This window comes from Oncorhynchus nerka, linkage group LG23 (genome assembly GCF_034236695.1).
Source record: "Oncorhynchus nerka isolate Pitt River linkage group LG23, Oner_Uvic_2.0, whole genome shotgun sequence".
In the NCBI taxonomy this organism is placed as follows: domain Eukaryota; kingdom Metazoa; phylum Chordata; class Actinopteri; order Salmoniformes; family Salmonidae; genus Oncorhynchus; species Oncorhynchus nerka.
In genome coordinates this window covers 44,876,620-44,893,122 of record NC_088418.1, presented here as the reverse complement: position 1 = coordinate 44,893,122, position 16,503 = coordinate 44,876,620, and the positions used below count along the sequence as shown (strand labels likewise).

The following is a 16,503-nucleotide window of genomic DNA, read 5'->3' as shown; positions in this document are numbered from 1 at the left end:
GAAGAATCTCAAATCTAAAATATATTTGGATTTGTTTAACACTTTTTTGGTTACTACATGATTCCATATGTGTTATTTCATAGTTGTAATGTCTTCACTATTATTCTACATGTCGAAAATAGTAAAAAATAAAGAAAAACCCTTGAATGAGTAGGTGTGGGAAGGTTGTATTTACCACATAGGACCGGGAAAAATCCACATGCTGACCTATGACCTAAGCAATTACCTCGATAACAGCATTTTTGGCAGTTAAATGCAACAAAACATTATTTATAAAAAGCAATCTTGGTTTAATATGGTTTTTGAACACTATAATTTGTTTACAAGCATGATAGCTGTACTTTTAGTTTATGGTTGACACAGCTTGTTGCCATTAGCCAATCAAATCAAAATCCAATTTTATTTGTAACATGCGGCGAATGCAACAGGTGTAGACTTTACCGTGAAATGCTTACGTATGAGCTCTTTCCCAACCATGCAAAGTTCAAAATAAGAAAATAAAAAGATGAGGAATATAATACACAAGAATGAATCTACAGTATATACAGGGAGTACCAGCACCATATCAATGTGCAGGGTTATGATATTTGTGGTAGATATGCACAGTGCCTTCAAAATATTCATACCCCTGGACTTATTCCACATGTTGTGTGACAGCCTGAATTCAAAAGTATGTAAGTATTCACACCCCTGAGTCAATACACGTTAGAGTCACCTTTGGCAGTGGTTACAGCTGTGAGTTTTTCAGGGTAATTCTCTAATTTCCCCAAACTTAACTCTTTGTATTCAGGACATGAAGTTAATTTCTTTGCCACATTTTTTTCAGTTTTACTTTTGTGCCTTATTGCAAACAGGATGAATGTTTTGGACTATTTTTTATTCTGTTCAGGCTTCCTTCTTTTCTGTCATTTAGTTTGCTATTGTGGAGTAACTACAATGTTGTTGATCCATCCTCAGTTTTCTCATATCACAGCCATTAAACTGTTTTAAAGTCCTTCCTCTCTAGGTTAGGAAGAACACCTGCATCTTTATAGTGACTGGGTGTATTGACACACCATCGAAAGTGTAATTAATAACTTCGCCATGCTCAAAGGGATATTCAATGTCTGCTTTTTTTTACCCATCTACCAATAGGGTCCCTTCTTTGTGAGACATTGGAAAACCTACCTGGTCTTTGTGGTTGAATCTGTGTTTGAAATTCACTGCTCATCTGAGGGACCTTACAGATAATTGTTTGTGTTAGGTACAGAGATAAGGTAGTCATTCAAAAGGTGATCACTATTATTGCACACATAGTGAGTCCATGCAACTTATGTGATTTGTTAAGCAGATGTTTACTCTTCAACTTATTTAGGCTTGCCATGACAACGGGGTTGAATACCTTTTGACTCAAGACATTTCAGCTTTTCATTTTTAATTAATTTGTCAAAATGTCTAAAAACTATTATTCCACTGACATTATGGGGTATTGTGTTTAGGCCAGTGTAACACAACAAAGTGGAAGAAGTCGAGGGCTAGGAAAATACAGAGGGTATGTTCCTAGGTCAATACTTTCTGAAGGCACTGTACATGTAGGCAGGGATGAATTGAAACAATCTACATTTCTCATCGAGTTAAAAGCACGTGAACTCATCCAACTGGTATTTACGACTTCACAACTGGTAAATACCACCTTCCCACTTGGTTATAAATGTCCAACTAGGCCTATTTTAGGTACTCCAGATATAACTAACTATATTTATGACAATTTTCCATAGGATAATTCTTGGTAGATTTCAGTTAGTTGGTTGCCTTTCTAATTAATGCTTGGCTAGAGTGAAATCCAATACAGTGTCCTCAGAATAAGAATTAAAAAATCAACATTTGCTGCATTTACACACAGCCCAAATGTGATCTTTTGCCACTAATTGGTATTTTTACCAATCAGATATTTTGCCAATAATTGGGCAAAAGATCAGAATTGGGCTGCCTGTGTAAACGCAGCTATTATGGCTTCTCATTCTCTGTTTCATACAAGCCCCTAAAGCCCCTTTCAACTATATCCAGTTTTTCTCTGTTAGCACTTAACTCAAAGAGTTGAAATGTGGCTCCTCTACAGTGGAAAGTAAGTTATTTTAGGCTACCTGCAGGCACGCACCTGTGTTGCACTGCTGACACAAACCCCCTCTGAATGAATCTCACAAATGACCTAATTAGGATTTTAATAAATGACCTATTAGTCATAAATCCTAATTGGACACGGGTCCTATCCGACGCCCTTTATTATGACCGAGCCACGAAGCACTATAAAGCCTTGTCCACAATGCATGCCTTGGAAAACCGACTGTCCAAACAGAAATGTACAAGTGACCACATCGGATGCGTGTTCAAACAGCGGTCATTTGCTGACTCGGCAATGCTAGTTGTCACAACGGGTGTGTGCACAGTGGTGTAGGCTGATTGGTGGAGGTGCTCGCAAAATCACAGTGAAAGCCTTAAAGGAGAAGATGAGCCAACTTTCAAGAACGAGTCATTTTTGGTTAGCCACAGCAGTCAACTAGCTAGCTAAGTAGCTGTTTGGCTTTAGCACATTCACTGTTTTGTTTGTAAACAATAAAGAAGCTAGTTAGCTACCACATGTTCTTGTCTAACTGTCAACAGAGTAGCTAGATATGCCAAATAACAGTCTAAAAACAACTTGAGCGGAAATAATTCAGATTTAACCATTTGAAACAAGTCACATGGCCAAGGAAGATTTGTATCTGATTTCAAACCACCTACAAAAGGTTATTTTAAATATCTGATTCCGTGTGCTTTTTGGCTGTTCAGACTGCAGGAAAAGGAACAGATTCGAATAAATAAAATAAGATTTGAGTCACTTCAAACTGCCAATGTGAACAAGGCATAAGTGGTTACGGTAGGCCTTACTGTCAATCATATCTGGGTACCCGCCCCCGAGTCCCACCCTTTCCCATGGCATTGAGTAGCATGCTGGAGCGGAGTAGCGTAGCCCATAGTTTGTGTGAAAGGTTACTACAGTGTTAGATCATAGACACATATTGTTCATAGTACTCACGCAAACACCCCGGGAGAGACTTGTACAGGAGAAACTCCGGCGAACGAGAGACCAGGGTGTGCTCCGCTGGAAAACCTAGTGGGCGTGCACCCCTCTCTTACCGCAGCCCAGTGTGTGTAGGCTACTGCCGCTGCCTCTCCCGCGCTCTTTGAGCTCGCTAATGGGAAATTGTTTCTACCTGCTTCCCAGTTGACAGCTCACAGAGAACCCAAACTTAGCATGGCTCAGGCAGTCACTGGTGGCTCTATGGAGAGGGTGATTCTGGATGATTGAGCGTTTTATCCGCCATCCCTTGGGGAGGAATCATACATTCTGTTGTTGCGGCAGTGAGTGGATCTATTCCCTAGTATGTAACCTGTGGTTTGGGGAGCGCCTCGGGCATCGTAGACGCGCGGTGGAGCGGAATAATCAAGGTTTGGACCGTTATCTGATTGACCATCCTTAGTGCGCCGACATGTCGAACCTGGTCAGGAGCAAGAAGGACAAAGAGATAATTGCAGAGTATGAAAGCCAGGTGAAAGGTATGCTTTTTATTTGTTTTATTAGTAAGGCGTCACACGCACGCGAACCTGCACACAGTGATATGCACGCACACATATACACCCCTCATACACACCCCTCTCTCTTAGGCACATTCATATATATATAAACACACACACTACACCTGCATATGTTATGTCTGATTCTACTGCCTCACACACGGCTTGTTTGGAGAATGGATGTGTAGTGGGGATGACACCTCAGTATGAGACGTCAGTATTTCTGGGTTCATCCTGAGTGCTGCAAGGTGCCTGAGGGGGAGAGGAGAGGGGAGGAGCGGAATCTGCAGAGCCCTTGATCATTCTCAGCCATGTGGAAGTGTGGGTGTTTGACAGTAGTAGGCTACATTACAGTCAGTGGGTATAGAGTGGAGTAGTAGGTGGGTATAGAGTGGAGTAGTAGGTGGGTATAGAGTGGAGTAGTAGGTGGGTATAGAGTGGAGTAGTAGGTGGGTATAGAGTGGAGTAGTAGGTGGGTATAGAGTGGAGTAGTAGGTGGGTATTTGCCATAGCTGGGAGCTCTGTCTCTCTCTGTCTGTGTTGGTTCTGTTTCACTGTTGGTTTACCTCAGAGGTTGTGACTGCAGCAGGCTCCCCCGGTGTGTGTGTGTGTGTGTGTGTGTGTGTGCGTGACGAACTGTATATAATGAGCACTGCACTCTGCATATGGTGGGAGTGGGACACGGCATAGGTTTCATCGTCGTCAACCCCACTGATGTCCTCGGAGAGAGGCTTGATGTGGTTACTGTGACAGTGACAGTGCTGTAACTATGGAACTGCCCCCCCCTCCCCACCATGATGCCCTGTGGAACAGTATGAGATGAGGGGGACACCTGGGGAGTGCACTGACTGACTGTGCAGGTGTTCCACGTGAGACCGATTCTGTTAAATGTCACGTCTTCCGGATGGACGTTGGACACAGACTTGTATCACGGGTGACCTAGCTGACTACTTTGTGTGGTGAGCGTTCTGGCGCCCAGGGCTGCCGAGGCATCACCATCCTACACTGTGTTACACAGAGTGGAAGAGGAGAAGTGCAGTGGCTATAAGACTTGTCCTCTACAAGATCATCCGCAGACTCCATCACCATCGTCTACCACCCCGTGACCAGCTCTCTTCATTCACCCATGAACTGACCTTCACCATCTCCGTAGGATGCAGCTGTCAACCTCTATTGATTGACCTGTCATGATATATTGCTTGTTTGTTTTTTGATTCTATGAAAAGCGCTATTCAAATGTAATGTATTATTATTATACTGAGGACTGCACACAGAACAGTAGGACATTCCAACCAAGATGGTAGCCAGGCCACAAAACTGAACATGGCTCTACACCCATCATAATTACATGGGCATGTTGCAAGGGCTGTGTGGGATGAACTCTTCCTCTCTCAATCGCTCTCACTCACAGCACCACAGAGCACATAAAACATTCTCACTTTATCACCTGCAGTGCCTTCATGCCCACGTGATCACTTATCTCAGAAAAGGAAATGGCTTTCACTTTTCACAGGAAAGAGCTCCACATTGTGAAAATGCCTGATGTCCCCTGCAGGTTGATATCAAAGAGAAAGGAGGAAATGGAGACGCTGTTGGAGAGTTTGGACTGAAATGACGTGTGTGTGTGTGTGTGTGTGTGTGTGTGTGTTTATGCATTCTGATCAGGAAAGGTCATGAATACATCCTCAGCTCAGCCACGCACACATTGCTGAAATTCTCATCTCTTTCTCTCCCTCCTACGGTGCTCTTTCTGTCACTGAGGAACTCTGAATGCACAGGCTCTTCCCTGGGCACACACACACTGAATCGACATCGACACAGTGACTTTGAGTGATTAGATTTAATGGAGAGCACCGGAGAGCGTGTGTGTGCGCGCGCCCATCCCCAGTCTGGCAGCTGGCCAAAACACTTGGGGATGCCCTGCATTACAATGACCACTTAAAGATACAGTGCCGCTTTGCTGCTGCTCTCTCCCATCTTAGCGGAGGTACCTGTATGTATCTGAATTGTCGCTATGTGGCTTTGCAGTCTGCCTTCCCTCCCCGGGCTGTGATTGGTCGGGAGCAGCTGTGTTTATGAGGGGGCAGTTCTATTAACGTGATGATGTCACAGTGAGAGTGTTGAGTGTCACGTTATCAGTGAGAGGGTTGATCTGAAGCCCAGGTATACCCAGGTATTCAGACCTCTGCTATGTATTCCACCATGCTAATGTCTGGCTGTCTCTGTGTGCAAAGATATGGGAGATTTTTTAAATGTTTGATAACATCAAGTGATGGCTTGGATCATATAAGCCTGAATGATAAATGCAAAAGAGGGAAAGAGAGAGTGGGGAGAGAGGAATGGAAGTAGAGTGGGAGAGAAGAGTGAAGGAGGAGGGGAGGGGGGCCCTGTGAAAGTGAGCTCTGCTTTTGCCTGTGTCTGCATGTGTGTACAATTACTGACCCCACATCTACATGCCTGGGAGAGAAGGAGGGAGAGAACGAAGGGGGAGGAGGGAAGAGAGGGCGGAAGCAAATAAGGAGAGAGAGAGAGCACTCACAACAGTGTGTGGTTGTGAGACTGAAGGAAGAATCATTTGGTGGCCAATGCCAACACTTCTGTGTGTGTGTGTGTCCCTTTATGATCATCCAGCGGTGTTCTGCCCTTGTGTCCTTGGACCTGGTTGTCATGGAAACGGGCCAGGATGAGATTCCTCTTCCTGTTCAGCTGTGACATCACACACACACACACCCACCCACTCTCTCCAGGTGTCTAAGCCATGAAAGGTAATCTAGTGTCAGATTGGTGAAATTAATTGTTACTGGCTTGTGCAGAGTTGTCTTATTCACAATCATACATTCATACCAAAGACACCCTCCACTAATCTTAGACAACAAACAAGAGCAAAATCATTGTGGAAGATTTCTACAATGTCCAACAGAAGTTGTGTATCTCACTCACTCCTCAGGCCCGCTGTCTCACTCCCTCCCCTGTGTCTACCCCTCCATTTCTCCCGTCTTTTCTTAATCCCTCTCTCCCGCCCTCCATCTCTCTCTCAGCACGTCTGTCTCTAAGGAGTCATCTTGGACCGCATCCTTTGGCCACAATAACATTAAAGAACAAGCACACATTAAACCCACACACCAATCCCACAGTCAGCATGGCAGTGCACACTTCAGTGGTTGTGCTGTTTCAGAGCGAGGGATCTATCTGACACAGGAAGGAGAAGAGAGGACTGGCAGAGAATACACAATGATAACTCTCCCACCCCCCCCCCCCCTTCTCCTCTCTCTCTCACACATACACACATTATATATTTCTCTCTCCTTACCTCTGTCTCTCCCTTTCACACGGCCTCTCTCACACACACACATGCCCACGCAGACACACCAATCTCCAGGGGACCCTCTCCACTCCACTACCTGTTGTCTTGGCAACCACACACTGTGTGAACCATGTGACGAAGGAGGTGAAGACGGAGCTCAGATCTGCCGCATCGACATTGACACACACACATACATATGCACAGATACGCTTCATAAAGATTCCAATAGAATAATATCATGGCCTTTAGCCTGAAGAATCTGATTTCCAGTCATGCATGCTCTCTCGTGTGTGTGTGTTTGTACACGCATGCACGTCCCCCACTGTGATAGTGGATATCTAGTGGTCATGTGTTCTAACGCAAAATGGCTGCCATGTGCATCACCCAGGTGGGTGCCTAGCTTCACATTAGTGGGTGATGGAGAGAGGTGTTCCCATCATCTGTAAAGGGCTTTGAAACCTAGTGAAAAACACTACACGAATACAATTCATTAGTATATGGGCCAGTAGTCTGGAAAGGTGTTACGTCTGCATATGTTAGTGAGTGTGTATTACTAGAGGTGTCTGTGTAACTGAATGATTGTGTTTGTCTGTAGAGCTCTGGTTTAGGGTGTGTGCATGTGTAGTGGCTTCCTTTCCTCTTTACCATAGCCACTGCCCAAGCCTGAAGCGGGGTTGTTTGGTACGCATACAGTCCACACTCAAGGTTTCCAAACAGTTGGATTCTAAGATGGAGCACTGTGTGTGTGTCACTCAGTCGCCTCAAGGAGCAGACAGAGTTTATTGATAGGTCTCTGTAAGATATTGGTCTTAGTCTTAACCATGACACTCCGGACAAGACCTTTGGCCCCTGGCAACTCCTCCACCACACGCCCCATTAGCCAAGAGTTCCTTGGGGCGGTGTCATCGACGATGACCACAAGGTCACCAGGACTGAAGTTTCTCTTCAATTTGTTCCACTTGTTCCGCTCCTGCATAAGTGGAAGATACTCCCTGATCCATCTCTTCCAGAAGAGGTCAGTGATATATTGTACTTGCTTCCATCTCCTTTGTGAGTATAGTTCTCTTGTCTGGAATAGTCCTGGTGGCAGGACTGGCTTTGCTTTCAGATGAAGCAGATGGTTCGGAGCCAGGGGTTCTAGATCATTAGGGTCATTTGTTACAGTAGTGATTGGTCTGTCGTTCATAATCGCCTCAACTTCACACAAGGCTGTCTACAAAGCCTCATCATCCAGTACTTGCTCTTTAAGGACTGAATAGAGGATCTTTTTCACAGTCGGATCAACCTCTCCCATACCCCCCCATGGTGGGCTCCAGAGGGAGGGTTGAATGACCATGTCACTCCTTCCTTCAGTGATTCATTTTGAATCTTGTGATCCAGCTCTTTCAGAGCTTCTCCTAGCTCTCTGTGTGTTCCAACAAAGTTGGTGCAATTGCCTGTTCTGATACTTGTTACTGGGCCCCTTTGACAGATGAACCTGCGCAGGGCATTGATGCAGGAACAAATATCCAGATAACTAGCAACTTCTAGATGGACAGCTCGACTCACAAGGCAAGTAAAGATCACACATACCGCTTCACATGAACGTGGCCTCGCTTCACCTCTATGGGGCCGAAGTAATCTATGCCCACATGGGTGAAAGACGGCAAATCAGGTGACACCGGATCTTGTGGAAGGTCGGCCATCTTCTGTTCTCCAGCTCTAGCTTGCATCCGCCTGCAGAAGACACAGCTCTTAAGGATCTTCCTTGCTAAGGAGTTGGCACAGGGTATCCAATATCGCTGGCGAAGTCTAGAAAGCATGTGTCCTCTCCCAGAGTGGCCAACCTGCTCATGGATGTTTAGTAAGATCCGTCTGGAGATGTAGGAGTCTTTGGGCAGGATAATAGGATTCTTTAGTTCTGTAGGCATAGCAGCTTTGCTTAACTTTCCTCCTACTCTCAGAATGCCATTGTCAACAATTGGATCAAGCTTACAGATTGAGCCGCTTCTCTTGGCACATTGTTTTCCTTTCACAACTAGTGTAATTTCTTGTTTAAAGTGCTGTCGTTGCTCAAATCGAATGACCTTTTCTGCTTCATCTAGGTCATCCAGACAGACTTTCTTTTCCAAACGTCAGTTTGAACTTGTCAATTTGTTCCAACAGTGAGTTTGTCAGACTCTGATTTAATCTTGGATCAGTTTGAGAGAGAATTTTCCTTTTCTAGCTTAACTGTAGAAGACGTCTCTGTTTCAGCATGATGGGAACTGCTTTCTTCAAGCTGTTCCATGTTGAATAGTCTTCAATCAGTTTGCTGGTTGGACTCTTTTCTTCCACACTTGTACTGTTTACGATTACGTCTTTTCTCATCTCTGGATCATCCGGAGGGATGGAGCCAAGCTCCTCGGGGACTTTCGGCCATTGAGTTTCTGGTTTCTCCAAGAATTCTGGTCCTTTGCACCATATCTTTGAGTTCAGGAAATTTTCAACATGTAATCCTCTTGAGGCATCATTGGCTGGGTTGTGTTTGGTGTTCAAATACCTCCACTGTTTTGCTTTCGATAGGTCACGGATCATAGCAACCCTATTAGCCACAAAGGTATGGAATCTCTTGGTATCATTGCGGATGTATTTTAGCACAGACTGGCTGTCTGTCCAGAAAGTTGACTTCTCAAGTTCAATCTGGAGCTCCAACCTTAACATCCTGTCCACTCGCACTGCAGCAAGTTCCAGTCTGGGGATCGTCATCTGCTTGAGTGGAGTCACCCTTGATTTCCCCAGTATGAATGCAATGTCAACCTTTTCCATACCGTTTGTGAACCTAAGGTAGCTTGCCGTGCCATAACCTTGTTCACTTGCATCACCGAAGTGATGCAGCTGTGTGGTCTTGACTTGACCAAAGGTCTCAGGCATCATACACCTGTATCGGGAATCTGGAGAGCTGGTCTCTGAGAGCCATCTCTTCCATGAAATAGTGTTCTTCAGGGATGACTTCGTCCCATCCACTAGCTTGCAGAGCACTTGAAGAATTTGCTTTGCCTTTAATACAAATGGGGCGAGGAAACCTAATGGATCATAAATAGAGCTGACAGTTGAGAGAATACAGGGGTCTGTTCTTGACAGTGACTCAGAAGGTAAACGCATCACTTTCAATGTTCCATCAGATTCCAAGTGCTCTTTCAACAGGCAGCTTTTCTCTGTCCAGGTCCAATTCTTTTATCTGCTTGGCTTTGTGTTCATTGGGGATAGAAGCCAGCAGAGTGCGGCTGTTGCTGACCCACTTGGTCAATTTGAACCCACCCTGAGAGCACACACCCCTGATGTTTTTTGTGAAAGCTATGGCTTGTTCTTCTGTGGCCACTGACTTGAGGCAGTCATCAACATAGAAGTTGGACTTGACTGTTTGAATCACCTCTTCATCGTACCTCTCACAGTTGTCTTCTTTCGCAGTGCAAAGTTTGCACAACTTGGAGAGGATATAGCCCCCGAAAAGATGTACCGTCATTCTTTACTCCTCCAATCTTTTGTTAGTATCACCGTCCGGCCACCATAGGAATCGCAGGAAGTCTAAGTAATCTTCATGGACGCGTACTTGATGAAACATTCCTTCAATGTCTGCCATCATGGCAATGTGCTCTTGCCGAAATCTTAGCAAGACTCCTATAAGCGTGTTTGCCAGGTCAGGGCCTTGAAGGAGTTCACTGTTAAGAGATGTACCTTTATAGGATGATGAACAGTCAAACACCACTCGTATCGTTCCTTTGCGCTTATGGTGAACGCCATGGTGTGGTATGTACCATACCTTGCCTTTCTCTCTGAGGAGCTGTTCTTGTGGTACCTTCTCGGCGTAACCTTTTGTTATCATCTTTCCATGAAGCCTTTGTACTCTGCAGCGTAACCTTTGTCCTTCTTGAAATTCCTGATAATATTTAGAGCCCACTGCTTTGCCATGTCATGATTGTTTGGCAGGACTACATCTTTGTTGCGAAAGGGCAACGGTAAGTAGTAGTGATGGTCTTTGAGGGTTATGGAGCTTAATACGATCTCCATAAATCTACGATCCTCAGCTGACATCTCACTTTTCTCTTCATACTCTCTCTCAGGGAAGTCATGGTTGTAGTGATTTACAAGAAGAACCCCCAGGTTGGCCAGTGAGATACGATTGGCCATCACCGTAGGATGCCCAGATTCTTCTGCCATGGTACAACTGTTAAGAGGACTGTTCATCACCCATCCAAAGAGGGTTTTCACTGCATTTCACTGTTGCCTTGACTATTGACTATTTATGGTTTTCCAGGGTTCCATTGCCTTTGGAGCATTTACGCCTATCAGGAGTTCGACGTCGGCATCAATTTCCTTCAACTGAACCTCTCAGGTATGGCCACCTTTTGAGATCTTTCTGAGTGGGAATATTCTCTCTTGTCACTGGGATCTTATTTTGGGTGTAGACCTTTGGTAATGCAAGAAATGTGTCGCCTTCCACATTGCCAACCTCTAATCCAGATATCTCACAGCTCTTGGTAGGACTCTCCTGCCCCATTGTGTGTAGCAGAATTTCAGTCTCACTGCCTTTAGCTTGCAACTGCCTCATGAGTCTCTCCGTACAAAATGTTGCTGAGCTACCAGAATCGAGAAATGCATAGGTTAACGCAGAGTTGCTTCCATTTGCCATCTTTACTTGAACTGGCACAATTGCAAGTGCACAATCTGTACCGGCCCCGGTATCTTCACCAGCTTCCAGTGAAACAAGAGCACTGCTGACAGTCTCCTCCCGCTTTACTGCTATACCATCCGTATCTGTCTTCAGAGGTCTAAATCTCTCTCTTCCTTCAATGTGCAGGATAGTGGGGTGCTTTCTTTGACAGCTCTGACAGGTCATCCTTCTTTTACATTCTTTGCTTAAGTGTCCTCTCATCAAACAGCCAAAACAAAGGCCTTTTGATCTCAGAAACTCCACCTTGGCTTCGTGTGGCTGTGCCTTCACCTGTTGGCAGTCGTCCAAGAAATGCTCACCAGCGCAAAATACACATGAGACACTGGGAGCATCAGATGGGTAGGTGCCTGGTTTCTTGACTTTGAATATTTGTTCTTTTCGAGGTTTTTCAGGGTCACAATCTGCCACTACAGCTACTGCAGTGGCAAAGCTGCTTCCCCTACTCTTGGACTTGAACTGCTGTCAGCTTCTGTTTAGGTTTTTAAAAAAAACGTTTTGTTGGTCAGGGGATCTTGAATATCTCCGTGCAACGGATCCTGCAGTATTTTGGCCTATTTTTCCATGAACGTGACAAGGTCACTGAACTGGGTCCTCCGGTGGCTTCACTCTAAAATATCACATGCCGTAGACCTCCATTTTCCCCTTAGTTTGTAGGGAAGTTTTGACATTATCAACTTTTATGTTGGAGGGAAGATTAAGCTCTTCCATGTTCTGTAGATCTTGCATAGCGTTACAGCAACCTCTAAGAGTGCATAGCCACCCAGTCCCTTTCCATCATCCGGTTTGATGTTTGTCCAGTTCCAAGCTTTTTCCATGTAAGCAGTGGTGACTTTGATTTCATTGCCAAAGTGTTCCTTTAACAACCTCTTAGCCTCTGCATAGCCTCTTCTGGCTTCCATATGCAGACAACTACGGACCAGATCCTTGGGCTGACCAGAGGTGTACTGTTCCAGGTAATCGAGCCTATCCTGGTGACTGCTTGTCTTATCTTCTATAGCATGCTCAAATGCACGCATAAATGGCCTAAAGTTTAGAGGATCCCCGTCAAACATAGGTGTCTCCCTAACAGGGAGTGTGGCCTGTTTGTGCTGTAGTACAAGGAGGTCAGATATTTCATTCCACCTTTGCATGACAGTAGAGAGGTTATCATGGCTGGTATTATGGCTGATACCCTCAGTGTTGATTCTGTGTTGATTGTTAGACCTTGATGTTGGCTGCTGAAGTGTGTGGTTTATGACTGTTTTCTGAATAGGTTTTGATGGCTTTGTGGTCAGTTGTTGTAAAACCCTTTGTAAATGGGGTCTTTGGAGCTGCTCCTAATGCAGCAAACTCAACAGGTGATGGTTCAGGTTCCTCATAGACCTCCGGTTCCTGGTTCTCAAAATAAGAGTTCATTCCATCTTCTTGGCTTAGAAAATGGGCTGCCACAGCATGGGATTGAGAAGTTGACTCAACACTCTCCAGGACCTTCAGTTTGGCATTATATGCTGCTATGTCTGTTTCCAGTGCCATTTTTTCCATCCTAACATTCAGTTGAGTTTTCTGTTGTTCCAGTTGAGCTTTCTCCAGTTCCAATGCATGCTTGTCCCGTAATGATGCTTGGCGAGCTAGTAGAGCTGCTCGTTCTGCCTCAGCTTTTAGGTGTGCAGAGGACACTGAGGAAGCAGTCTTAGAATACTTTGTTTTACTTGATGTTTTTGACACATTGAGCGTTTGTGGCTCAACTTCAGCTTTTTTCCATATTTCCACCTCTTTCAGGAAATGTTCATAAGTTCTCATTCTTGGTTGATAATAGTTCATGCTCTCCTGTTCCTCCTCTGTGACCAGCTCTAGCACAGATTCATGAGCATTCTTAGTCATTGAGAACAGCATCAAATGCTTCAAGACCCTCATTCACAGTTTCAATGTTTCCTCCATCAACAAGGGCTTTTATTTCATTCATTTTGCGTGTACACACTCCAAGTTTGCCTTTCCCGGGCTGCATAGAGTGAATTTAGATGCTCCTCTGCCCTCTCCAGTGGAGTCTTATTTGGGATTTCATCCTCCATCATTCACTTTTAGTTCACTCAATTTACAATGACACAGTTGTTGGTTTTTGATTGTTAAACGTAATGCCCCTTTAGACTTCCTTTAATGCTTTAAAACACAATCCTCCAATTTCAGCAAATTTACCCATTTTGAATTGAACATGTGCAAGTTCGGCATTTCAGATGCGTTTTAAACATTTCATCCCATTATAAGTGTTGTCCCTTTTAATGAAGTTTAAACACACAGTATCTTTAGATCCTTAAGCTGCATTCGTTGCGTTGATGCATTGCAATTCCACGTTAGGCCAAATATTAGACATATGATTAGGCTACATTGTGCATAGGATCTCAAGTGTTTCCCAAACTTAAACTACTTAATTGTTTTCACAGCGCTGTGTTTTGAATTCCATTCCCAAGTTTATCAAACATTCCAATTCTAAGCACATTTGCGCTTCCATAATATGCATGATCAAACGATAGCATTGAACAGGGCAGCTCATTCATTCGCAGTGGTTACTCACGGCTGGCGAATTCTAGGAGTTCAAGTCCTTCCAAGCGAGCTGTCCTTATGGTCCGAATGCAATTACAAATAAAACAATATCCAGCGTGTGTCCGAACCGGAGATTTCCTTCAGATATTAATCCTGAAGCGGGGTTGTTAAACCTGAAGCCTGAAGCGGGGTTGTTAAGCCTGAAGCCTGAAGCGGGGTTGTTTGGTACGCATACAGTCCACACTCAAGGTTTCCAAACAGCCAAACATTCAACGACATCCAGGGATATGGTGCAACAAAACGGTTTATTCTTCTTATATCTAACAAAGAAATGATTCTCCAATCAACTTAAAATAGATTACTTGATATGGAAAATACATAATATGACCTGTCTATGTATGTCTGTATGGTCAAAAAACTATACCGCTCCCGCATCTAGCAAGGTCCCCCCCGAAGGCCCAACTTCCTGCCTTTATCCTAACACACTTACCACAATACAATGAATGGGCAAGAGGGGGGGGCAAAAACTATATTTATCTCAATCAGGTAAATATAAATCATAAAGGTACGTACCTAATATTTCATCATGTACATTAATATTTAATATATTTACACAAATGTCCATGGAGCTCAGTATGTTCAGTCTTTTATACAAATATGTCCAAATCGGCTCTAACAGCATGTATTTAAAATCAAATCGTATTTGTCACATGCGCCGAATACAACAGTGAAATGCTTACTTACAAGCCCTTAACAATGCGGTTAAAAAATAGCTAAAAAAGAATAACAAATGATTAAAGAGCAGCAGTAAATAACAATAGCAGGGATAAATACAGGGGGTACCGGTGTCGACGTAATTGAGGTAATATGTACATGTAGGTAGAGTTATTAAAGTGACTATGCTTAGATAATAACAGAGAGTAGCAGCAGCGTTCCGGAGGGAGGAGGGGGAGGGGGGGCAATGCAAATACTCTGGGTAGTCATTTGATTAGGAGTCTTATGTCTTGGGGGTAGAAGCTATTTAGGAGCCTCTTGGACCTAGACTTGGTGCTCTGGTACCGCTTGCCATGCAGTAGCAGGGAGAACAGTTTATGACTAGGGTGGCTGGAGTCTGACCATTTTTAGGGCCTTCCTCTGACACCGCCTGGTATAGAGATCCGGATTGGCAGAAGCTTTGCCCCAGTGATGTACTGGGCCGTACGCACTAACCTCAGTAGCGCCTAGCGGTCAGTGATGCAACCAGTCAGGGTGCTCTCGATAGTGCAGCTGTAAAACCTTGAGGATCTGAGGACCCATGCCAAATCTTTTCAGTCTCCTGAGGGGGAATAGGCTTTGTCATGCCCTCTTCACAACTGTCTTGGTGTGCTTGGACAATGTTAGTTTGTTGGTGATGTGGAAACCAAGAAACTTGAAGCTCTCAACCTGCTCCGATGCAGCCCCGTTGGGAATGGGGGCTTGCTCGGTCCTCCTTTTCCTGTAGTCCACAATCCTCTCCTTTGTGTTGATCACATTGAGGGAGAGCTTGTTGTCCTTGCACCACACGGTCAGCTCTCTGACCACCTCCCTGTAGGCTGTCTCATTGTTATCGGTGATCAGGACTACCACTGTTGTCATCAGCAAACTTAATGATGGTGTTGGAGTCGTGCCTGGCCATGCAGTCATGAGTGAAAAGGGAGTACAGGAGGGGACTGAGCACGCACCCCTGAGGCCCCCGTGTTGATTATCAGCATGGCGAATGTGTTGTTACCTACCCTTACCACCTGGGAGCGGCCCGTCAGGATGTCCAGGATCCAGTTGCAGAGGGAGGTGTTTAGGGCAGTATGGTGTTGAACGCTGAGCTGTAGTCAGTGAATAGCATTCTCACATAGGTGTTCCTTTTGTCCAGGTGTGAAAGGGCAGTGTGGAGTGCAACAGAGATTGCATCATCTGTGGATCTGTTGGTGCGATATGCAAATTGGAGTGGGTCTAGGGTTTGATGTGAGCCATGACCAGCCTTTTCAAAGCGTGAGTGCTACAGGTCGGTAGTCATTTAGGCAGGCTATCTTAGTGTTCTTGGGCACTAAGAACGCTAAGGTAACCTGTGTCCATATCAATGCAGGCACGTGTGTAAACATGTCTGATTGGTTTACAGTATGTCTCTCTATAATCGTATGTGTGTGTATACACTCATAATCAGAGATGCACTGTGTCTGTGTGTAGATGTGCGAGCCCAGCTGGTGGAACAGCAGCGGTGTTTGGAACAGCAGACAGAGATGAGGGTGCAGCTGCTGCAGGACCTGCAGGACTTCTTCAGGAAGAAGGCTGAGATCGAGACCGAGTACTCCAGGAACCTGGAGAAACTAGCTGAGAGGTTCATGGCCAAGACACGCAGCACCAAGGACCACCAGCAGTACAA

The 16,503-nt window shown here is 44.9% G+C and overlaps 1 protein-coding gene across 1 annotated transcript in view; it reads left to right on the top strand.

Annotated features, from left to right (window-relative positions):
- The first annotated feature begins 2,949 nt into the window (after positions 1-2,949).
- LOC115106907 (SLIT-ROBO Rho GTPase-activating protein 1-like) overlaps positions 2,950-16,503 on the top strand; it is a 32,469-nt gene continuing 18,915 nt past the window's right edge. The window contains 4 exon segments of the mRNA XM_029630110.2: positions 2,950-3,576; positions 10,981-11,078; positions 11,175-11,252; positions 16,308-16,503. Of these exon segments, the coding sequence (XP_029485970.2) occupies positions 11,057-11,078; positions 11,175-11,252; positions 16,308-16,503 (296 nt within the window). The 5' untranslated portion in view covers positions 2,950-3,576; positions 10,981-11,056.